This window comes from Vulpes lagopus, chromosome 5 (genome assembly GCF_018345385.1).
Source record: "Vulpes lagopus strain Blue_001 chromosome 5, ASM1834538v1, whole genome shotgun sequence".
NCBI lineage: Eukaryota > Metazoa > Chordata > Mammalia > Carnivora > Canidae > Vulpes > Vulpes lagopus.
This window is the reverse complement of record NC_054828.1, coordinates 67,999,126-68,008,337: the sequence shown is the minus strand read 5'-3', so window position 1 is coordinate 68,008,337 and position 9,212 is coordinate 67,999,126. Positions and strand designations below refer to the sequence as shown.

Genomic DNA, 9,212 nt, shown 5'->3' with positions numbered 1-9,212 from the left:
GACGTTTTGAGGAGGCCCTGCCCTCCCCTCGGGGGCGGACCCGCAAGCTTGCCAATCAGGGCGCGGCACGCCGGCGCTGGCCCCGCCCCGCCCCCCGCGCCCGCCACTCAGAAGCCTCCGCGGCGCCGCCCCCTTCGCTCCCGCCGGCCTGGGGGTAGAGGTGGTGTCGGACCCGGAAGTGGCTTTGGGTCACGAGGCTCCGCGGAGGAGGCGAGTGAGTCATGCGCGCGCGCGGAGGGGAGAGCTGGGGGGGAGGGGAGGAGAGGGGGGCGGGGATGATGCAATGTTTGGCAACCGGTGTCTCGGCGCGCACGCGCAGGGGCCGACGAGGGTGGTGGGCGGTGCGGGGGGGTGGGGGAGAGGAGAGGGCGGGGCGCCAGCGCCGGGCTCCCAACGGCCCCAACGGCTCCCAACCGTGGCCGCCCTCAGGCTGCCTGCGAAGTCGCGCTGCGGCTCGTCCTCCTCGGCGCCCTTATTCCGCCCACCTGGCGTTAGCCCCCGCCTCGCCGTCTGCATGGGGGGCTCCCATTTTGCTCGGTCCCCTCCTAGTTAGTGGGCACGAGGTTTTCTAAGCCAATCTCTTTTGAAAGTTTGCATGCAGGCACAGGACCGCCTAACGTCTCCTCGAGTAGGCGCATAAAAAGATCCCGTTTAGCTCCCTAATTCCCCCAGAAGGGGCCGAGGAACTTGAGTACTTTTGATGGTCATTTTCAGCTCCTCGCCGAAAAGCACCCCTAACTTTTATCTTTGTGAAGTTTCTGATGAGCGCTCAGCATGCCAGGATTCAGGACTTGGCCCGGTGGACGCGATTCTCAGCCTCCCCCCCCCCCCCCCCCCCCCCGTGCTCTGGTGCCTCCACCAAGGATCAAGACCCGCCCTTTTCGCTGTACCAGCCGCGCAGGTCCTGTGTCTCCTGCGTGAGGAGCCGTGCACCCGCCGCCTCGGTGCTCGGGCGACCCTAGAGCCTCGCTGCCTGGGACGTTGGGTGTACTTGAGCGCGCAGCCGCCTTGCACCGGGTTGTCAGGAGCCCAGAGTCTGGCCTCACCTGCCCCTTTACTTGCCCCCTAATATCTGTGCCACAACCGTTCTTGCTTGTAAATAAAGGATGACGAGTTGTGAAGGTAAAACGAGAGCACTATGAACTTGGAGGCAGCTTAAACAAAAGTGAAAAGCATCGCTTAAAATGCAAACGTTTTTCTTGTGCCATTAGGTAGAAAAAAGATGCCATGTGGCAGCCGGTTGTATTCACTGTCATACCCTCACGGGGGCAGCCAGTTAAGTAGAATCTGTCACAAGGCCGGTTGTGGCTGGAAGGAGGTTTAGGTGGTGGTGTGACGGTGACAGGTCCTCGGCCGGGCCTGCTCCGTTGCTCCAGACCTCCATTTCCCCTTCAGTAGATGGGGGTGGGGGTGGGTTGGACCAGATGGTCTCTCCTGGCCCAAAGACATGACCAGGTTGTCAGTGACAGGCAGAGGTCATGTGACTTGACAGGCGGAGGTCGTGTTGTGACATGTTGACCTGGGGAGGCGGGTCAAGTCCCAGCACACTACCCGGGAAGCCTTTGGGGCGGGGCAGGGCAAGTCGCGACTTTCATCTTTTGGGGCCGGCCCCTCCCGGACCCGGCATTCCTGGCTCCCCCGACAGCCTGTGGCTTTGGAAGGGGCCCCTCCCCGGGGAGGACTGGGATTGGCCGCCGGTGGCCTGGGAAGAGGCTCAGATCCTTCCGCGGAGGGCGGGGGGGCCGCGTGGGGTGTTTGTTCTCTTGGGGATTAATGGGGGGTTGTGGGGGAGGGGTAGGCGCGCTCCCGCATGCGCACTGCGGCCCCTCCTGTTGGCTCGTCGTTGTCCGCTGGGCGGGGGCCCGGCCCCGCCCCTCTCCCGTCCGGGCAGCGGCGGCGGCGGCGGCGGCTGTAGCGGCGGCGGCGGCGGCAGCGGCGGCGGCGGCGGCGGCAGCCTGCGCGGTGCCTTCTGGGAACGGAATCCCCAGGGCTGCCCCTGGCCCCCATGGCGCATGCGCGGGAGGCCGCTCGGTGATCCGCGGCGGCGGCGGCGGCGCTTCCTGCTAGGACCGGCCGGGGCCGTACCGGAGGCTCGGGCTCCGCCGACCCTCCTCCCACTCCCTCCCACTCACCCTCTGGGCCGCGACTGCGCAGGGCGGGGCCGGCCGAGCCATGGGCCGCGGTGAGTGCAGGGCCCGGCCCCCCCGCCCCTCCCCCTCCCCTCCCCTGCAGTCCCTACCCTCTGCCCCCCGCGTCCTCGGCCCCTTCCCTGGCCCCATCCCCGCTCCCCCGCCCTCACCTGCCCCCGCAGTCTCTCCCTCGCACTGCTTGACTTTTGCCTTCTTCACCTCCCTCCCTCAGTGCTTCGCCCACCCTCCGCCCGCCCTCTCCCCAAGTTCCTTCCTACTTCGTGCGCCTTCCCCTCCTCCCCAGGCAGAGGGAAGCAGGCTGGGTGACAGGGCGCCTTGTTACGAGAGGGAAAGTTTAGGAGCCGCCGGTGTGGGGTGGGAGCGATGGTGAGGCTGGGGGGCTGCTTGCAGGCCGGGGGGGGCTGCGTCCCCACTTGGAGCCAATTTGAAGCCCGTGGGGTAGGAGGTGCTGAAGCCCCTTGCCTCGGGCTTGGGGGAAATCAGGAGCTTCTCGGGATTCTGGGAGAAGACAGAGCTAGATTGCAACCCTTCCTAGGAAGATCAAGTGAAGCAGATCAGTGATCGTCTAATGGGGCGGGCATGGGGGCTTCTGTTCGTACCACCCCGAGGGCCGTTGGGCGGCCGCCTGGTGAACCTGTGGGGCAACCCGTACTTTTATATGATCTTCCTGGGGGGTAGGGAACAGCAGGAGGCTAGACGCTCTGGGAAGCTCCTAGTGGCCTGGCATTATGGGAATTTGCCCATGTTCCAGGATGGATTCTGTCTCTGATGGGACAAAGGGGCTTTGCCCTTTATGTCCAGGGGTTGGGCTCTGATTCCATGGCCCCGGGGAGTTGTTGAGGCTTGGATCCTCCGGTTCCTCGGGGCCGTACCTGGAAAGGACGGTTGTGGACTCACCAGCAGATCCCTGAGATCTTTCCCTGGACAGTGTCCTGGGCTTTGGTGCTCTCAGAGTTGGGCAGATTCCCAACAGCCCCCCCTTTCTCCTGTGTTGCAGGTGTGGGCTAAGCCGGAGGCCCCGGCTCTAGACTGGACCCCACAATGTTTGCAGAGATGTTCAGGTAGCCACTGCGGGATGGCAGACAGCTCTCGGTTTTTTCTCCCAGCTCCCTGAGGGTTTCCCAGGCCCCTGGGTTCTTTCGGGTCTCCCTGGCATCCTGGCCCTGCTGGAGAAGTCCCGCAGGTACCCCGCGCACCCTGATGCCCGCCCGGACGTGTGTGTTACCAGGCACGTGGGAGCTGATTACACACAATGAATGGGGGCAATGAGAGCAGTGGAGCAGACAGAGCTGGGGGCCCTGTGGCCACATCTGTCCCCGTCGGCTGGCAGCGCTGCGTTCGAGAGGGTGCTGTGCTCTATATCAGGTGCGGATCCCCAGCGCTCTCGCCGCCTGTCCTCCCGACGCCCGGTCTCTGGTAGCCCGATACTCCTCCCTTTCCTTCCTTCCTCAGCCTTTCTGCTCTGTGTCGCGGGCCCTTACATCTGTCCTCCCTCCTCCTCGTTCCACACCCTTCATCCTCTGTGCTCCCTAGGAAGGTCTCTGACTAAGGAACTGTCCTTTGGGCATGTCAACTAACTCCATGCTCTCTGACCCTGTGCTCTCCCAGCCCAAGTGGCACAGAGCTGTCTTCCCTGGAGCAAACCCGGAGCTACCTCCTCAGCGATGGGACCTGCAAGTGCGGTCTGGAGTGTCCACTCAATGTCCCCAAGGTCAGAGTGGTGAGGGGAGCCGGAGAATACAGGGATAAGCCAAGAGACCTGCGACCAGAGTCACTGACCGTGGTAGCTCTTCTCACAGATTCCCCTCTCTCAGGGTCCCTGTCCGTGACTCCCGCCTTACAGGTTTTCAACTTTGACCCTTTGGCCCCGGTGACCCCGGGTGGGGCTGGGGTGGGGCCCGCATCAGAGGAGGACATGACCAAGCTGTGCAACCACCGGCGGAAAGCCGTTGCCATGGCAACTCTGTACCGCAGCATGGAGACCACCTGCTCACACTCTTCTCCTGGTGAGTCTTCTCCACACGCTCCTGACAACTGAGGAAAACTTAAGGGCCTGGAGGAGGGACGGTGGGAGGAGCTCCAGGAGAGGGAGCAAGGAGGGGTGGAGGGGGGAGCCGCCCGATGAGAGGAAGGCACAGGAAGGTTGCGCGAGGTTATGGGAGATGGGATGGGGAAGACAAAAGAAAGGGGTTGGAAGGGGAGCCACCGGCTGACCCTTCTTTTCTCATTTATTGCAGGAGAGGGAGCGAGCCCCCAAATGTTCCACACTGTGTCCCCAGGGCCCCCCTCTGCCTGCCCTCCCTGTCGAGTCCCCCCTACAACTCCACTTAATGGGGGCCCTGGCTCCCTTCCCCCAGAACCACCCTCAGTTCCACAGGCCTTCCCCCCTCTAGCAGGCCCTGGGGGGCTCTTCCCACCACCTAGGCTTCCTGACCCCGTCCCTTCCGGAGGCAGCAGCAGCCCCTGTTTCCTCCCAAGGGGCAACGCCCCCTCTCCAGCCCCACCTCCTCCACCGGCTATCAGCCTCAATGCTCCCTCCTACAACTGGGGAGCCGCCCTCCGCTCCAGCCTGGTGCCCCCTGACCTGGGCTCTTCCCCAGCCCCCCACGCCTCCTCCTCACCACCTTCAGACCCCTCTCTCTTCCACTGTAGTGATGCCTTAACGCCCCCTCCTCTGCCCCCGAGCAATAATCTCTCTGGTCCTCCTGGCCCCCCTGGTCCTGCCACTCAGCCACCAGTGTCTTCAGCCACTATGCACCTGCCCCTGGTCTTGGGACCTCTAGGAGGGGCCCCCATGGTGGAGGGGCCCGGGGCACCCCCCTTCCTTGCTAGCAGCCTACTCTCTGCAGCGGCCAAGGCACAGCATCCCCCGCTCCCCCCTCCCAGCACTTTACAGGGCCGAAGGCCCCGTGCCCAGACACCCTCAGCTTCCCACTCCGCATCACCCCGTCCCTCTCAGCGTCGTCCCCGCAGACCCCCAACTGTACTGCGATTGCTAGAAGGGGGAGGCCCTCAAGCCCCTAGACGGAGCCGTCCTCGGGCCCCTGCCCCTGTCCCCCAACCCTTTCCTCTCCCTGAGCCATCCCAACCGATTCTCCCTTCTGTGCTGTCCCTGCTGGGACTCCCCACCCCTGGCCCTTCCCACTCTGATGGAAGCTTTAACCTTTTGGGGTCAGATGCACACCTTCCTCCTCCCCCAACCCTCTCCTCAGGGAGCCCTCCCCAGCCCAGGCACCCTATCCCGCCCTCCCTGCCTGGGACCACCAGTGGCAGCCTCAGCAGTGTGCCAGGTACGGGAGTGTGGTAGGGCTCTTCCTCCAAGGCACTTAGGGGAGTTTAGCGAGCTCTTTGGTGGTTTTCTGGGTTGGAGGCGCGAAGGTTGGGTTCTTTGGATGCCGGGGGAGAAAGGTCCTCCCTTGAGCTGAATTTCTCTTTTCCTTTGCAGGTGCCCCTGCCCCACCAGCTGCCTCCAAAGCCCCCCTAGTCCCCAGCCCTGTGCTTCAGAGCCCGTCGGAAGGGCTCGGGATGGGGGCGGGCCCAGCCTGCCCTCTGCCTCCCCTGGCTGGTGGGGAGGCTTTCCCATTCCCTAGTCCTGAGCAGGGCCTGGCGCTGAGTGGAGCCGGCTTCCCGGGGATGCTAGGGGCCTTGCCTCTGCCTCTGGGTCTGGGGCAGCCTCCACCTTCTCCGTTGCTCAGCCACAGTTTATTTGGCGTGCTGGCTGGGGGAGGGGGACAGCCTCCCCCTGAGCCCCTGCTCCCCCCCCCTGGGGGACCCGGCCCTCCCCTAGCCCCAGGCGAGCCTGAAGGGCCTTCACTTTTGGTGGCTTCCCTGCTTCCACCAGCCCCCTCAGACCTCCTTCCACCCTCTTCTGCACCTCCTAGCAACCTCCTGGCCTCTTTCCTGCCCCTGTTGGCCCTGGGCCCCACAGCTGGGGATGGGGAGGGATCTGCAGAGGGAGCTGGGGGTCCAAGTGGGGAGACGTTTTCAGGTTTGGGAGACCTGCCCCCCCTACTGTTCCCCCCACTTTCAGCCCCCCCTACCCTCATAGCTTTAAATTCTGCGCTGCTGGCTGCCAGCCTGGATCCCCCCTCGGGGACGCCCCCCCAGGTGAGGATAGGGGCTGAGTGTGTGGGACAGAAGGAGGTAGAATCAGGGATGGGAGCAGGGAATCAAAGGCTTTCAGTTTCATGCCTGAGCTCTTCCCCGGGGCCTGCGGGGAGGGCTTAGTTCTTGGCTGGGGGTAGGACGGCTGCAGGAACTGGGTCTGTATTTAATAAGCGTGGCCTACTTCACGTGAGGCTTCGGTGAGGTGGTATGTGTGCAGGTACTGTGCGTTCACGAACTGCTTCACGAAGAGCGTCACAGCCGTTCTTTCTCCTTAGCCCTGTGTCCTGAGTGCCCCCCAACCTGGACCACCTACCTCCAGTGTCACCACGGCAACTACTGACCCGGGGGCCTCCTCTCTGGGCAAGGCCCCCTCCAACTCAGGGAGACCCCCCCAACTCCTTAGCCCTCTGCTGAGTGCCAGCCTGCTGGGTGAGTCTGAGGGAAAAAAACTGGTGCAAAAGAGACAAAAAAGAAGCAGTGACACTTGGGAGTAGAGGCCGGATGACCTGGGAAGAGTCTGACCCCAGGGTTATGCCCAGGAGGTAAACAGGGTCAGTGCGGCTCCTGGTTTGCCCAGGGGCCTCCTGATCCTCCAACTCCTCAACAGGTGATCTGTCTTCGCTGACCGGCAGCCCTGGAGCCCTCCCCAGCCTGTTGCAGCCTCCTGGCCCTCTTCTCTCTGGCCAGTTGGGGCTGCAGCTCCTCCCTGGGGGGGGAGCTCCGCCACCCCTCCCGGAGGCTTCTAGTCCCCTAGCCTGCCTGCTACAAAGTCTCCAGGTGAGGGGCGTCCCGGTGGGGAGGCAGGGGCGGGGGGCACCTTCAGGGGCAGGTTTTTTTCTCAAATGGAAGTAGAGGTTTTTGTTCCCGACACAGAGGCACTGGCTGGGACTAAGGTGCTACTGTTTGTCTGCAGATTCCCCCGGAGCAGCCGGAAGCCCCCTGTCTGCCCCCCCAGAGCCCCACCTCAGCCCTGGAGCCGGAGCCTGCCCGGCCTCCCCTCAGTGCCTTAGCCCCACCCCGCGGTTCTCCTGACCCCCCAGTCCCTGAGCTGCTCACTGGGAGGGGGTCAGGGAAACGGGGACGGAGGGGAGGAGGGGGACTTAGGGGCATTAACGGTGAGGCCAGGCCAGGCCGGGGCCGAAAGCCTGGCAGTCAGCGGGAGCCGGGCCGACTGGCCCTCAAGTGGGGGGCACGTGGTGGCTTCAATGGACAAATGGAACGGTCCCCAAGAAGGACCCACCACTGGCAGCATAATGGGGAGCTGGCCGAAGGGGGTGTTGAGCCCAAGGATCCATCCCCTCCTGGACCCCATTCTGAGGACCTTAAGGTGAGCGCAGGGTGACGGGGGTCTGGGCTGAAGGGCTCTGAGGCAGGCTGCAACATGGTTCTTCCTCTTCCTCATTTTTCCTATACATACAGTCCGTGTTTTCCCAGGTGCCCCCAGGGGTAGTCAGAAAGTCTCGTCGTGGCCGGAGGAGAAAATACAAGTGAGTGTTGGCCTTTCCCCACTTCTTGATGCTTTATAGAAACCTCTACAGAGTGGCTGACTTTCAAAAAGGCACAAATCTATTTAATACGAATACGGATAATCTGCCTTTCTTATCCCGAAGTAGAAAGTTTCCCGCCCCAGCTCTGAGCCTCCCCCTGGCTTGGGGAGGTAGCGCTGATCACCTGCGCCCTTACTGGCCCTTATTGCAGCCCTACCCGGAACAGCAACAGCTCCCGCCAGGACGTGACCTTGGACCCCAGCCCTACAACCCGTGTAAGTGTGTATCAGGGTTGAGGGGTGTGTAGGGGACAAGGCAGAAGAGGAGGACTAGAGGGAGGGAGCGGGGAGAAAATAAAAGACTTCCCGGTACCTAGCTGTTTGATCACTTCTTTCAACTTCCCCCTCTCGCACAGGCGGCTGTCCCTCTGCCTCCCCGGGCCCGCCCTGGCCGTCCTGCCAAAAACAAGAGGAGGAAACTGGCCCCTTAGCAGCCATACCTGGAGCTGGATCTGACCCTGATTGGGGAGAGCTGAGTGCTGAGCCTTGGGAGCCCCTGCCAGCCACCTGCACCTGTGGACAGTGGGTGGGGGCACTACTCCCCACTCAGAGCACAAATGCAAGCCCTTCCCCTACAATCCCATCCTGAGCCATTGCAGGGGGTAGGGAAGCTCACCCCCTCCCCCCCAAAGCCATGTCACTGAAAAGGCCTGGGGGGGGTGGTATATATGGCCCTCTCCCCACCAGGCTAAGGGGAACACCCCCTTCCCCAGGTCTTTTATTTGTTTAAGTTATTTTTGCACAAATGAGTCTTTTATATTTAATTCGACTTCATTGCCTCCCTTCTTGAAGCCAGCAGGCTCAGTTTACAAACCTGTGAGCTACTGTTGGCTGCTGCCCTCCTTCCCAGTGAAAGGTACAAAGCAATAAGCATCATGCATTCCCCCCTCACTCCTCCAACACCCCTCTGCCTCTGGCTCAGGTTGCTCAAAGCACAGATCCCCTCTTACCCCCATCCCCAGGTTTGAAACACATAGCCTCATTTCAAGGTGTAGCCAGCTTCCCTCTACTTTCCTCTGGGATCTAACAGGGGGTAAGGGGGCACAGAGAGCCTGCTGGGCCTCTCCTCCCACACACACTACACTGCCCCTTCTCCCCCATCGAAACGCTCAGAGACGTTGTGATGATGCGACTGAGGATTATGCAACGTGGTCCAACCGGAGCGGCCAGCACGACCCGCTGTCCAGGGGCTGCCTCCTGCCTTTTCTTTTGTAAAGACAAGACCGTTGGGAGTTTTAATTCTGTTTTGTACTTGCCCTGTGGGGCCTCCACTGCTTTTCTATGGGAGACACTCTTAATTTAACAGATGAGAATATTTTGAAACTCTGGCTCTGGCTCTGTACTCATTTTTTTCTTAATTTCTTGGTAAGAACAGGTTATGGTTTAAATCTTGTTGGGGCAGAGAGTGG

At 62.2% G+C, this 9,212-nt stretch overlaps 1 protein-coding gene across 5 annotated transcripts; it reads left to right on the top strand.

The window, feature by feature from the left end:
• The first annotated feature begins 1,395 nt into the window (after positions 1-1,395).
• Positions 1,396-9,131, top strand: MBD6 (methyl-CpG binding domain protein 6). Of its 5 annotated transcripts, XR_005987870.1 has the most exons (15): positions 1,396-2,182; positions 3,148-3,211; positions 3,379-3,515; positions 3,759-3,861; positions 3,994-4,156; positions 4,388-5,440; positions 5,596-6,257; positions 6,533-6,686; positions 6,865-7,034; positions 7,171-7,584; positions 7,677-7,744; positions 7,956-8,019; positions 8,160-8,329; positions 8,596-8,659; positions 8,917-9,131. XR_005987870.1 is itself a non-coding variant. In XM_041755605.1 (13 exons), exons 3-13 carry the CDS (start codon positions 3,403-3,405, stop codon positions 8,232-8,234), a joined length of 3,039 nt encoding a protein of 1,012 aa, XP_041611539.1. In that variant the 5' UTR covers positions 1,397-2,182; positions 3,148-3,211; positions 3,379-3,402; the 3' UTR covers positions 8,235-9,131. The 5 variants fall into 5 exon arrangements, 2 of the variants coding, with proteins under 2 accessions (XP_041611539.1, XP_041611540.1); XR_005987871.1 differs by lacking the exon at positions 8,596-8,659; XR_005987869.1 differs by having other exon boundaries at positions 8,596-9,131.
• The last annotated feature ends 81 nt before the right edge of the window (positions 9,132-9,212 follow it).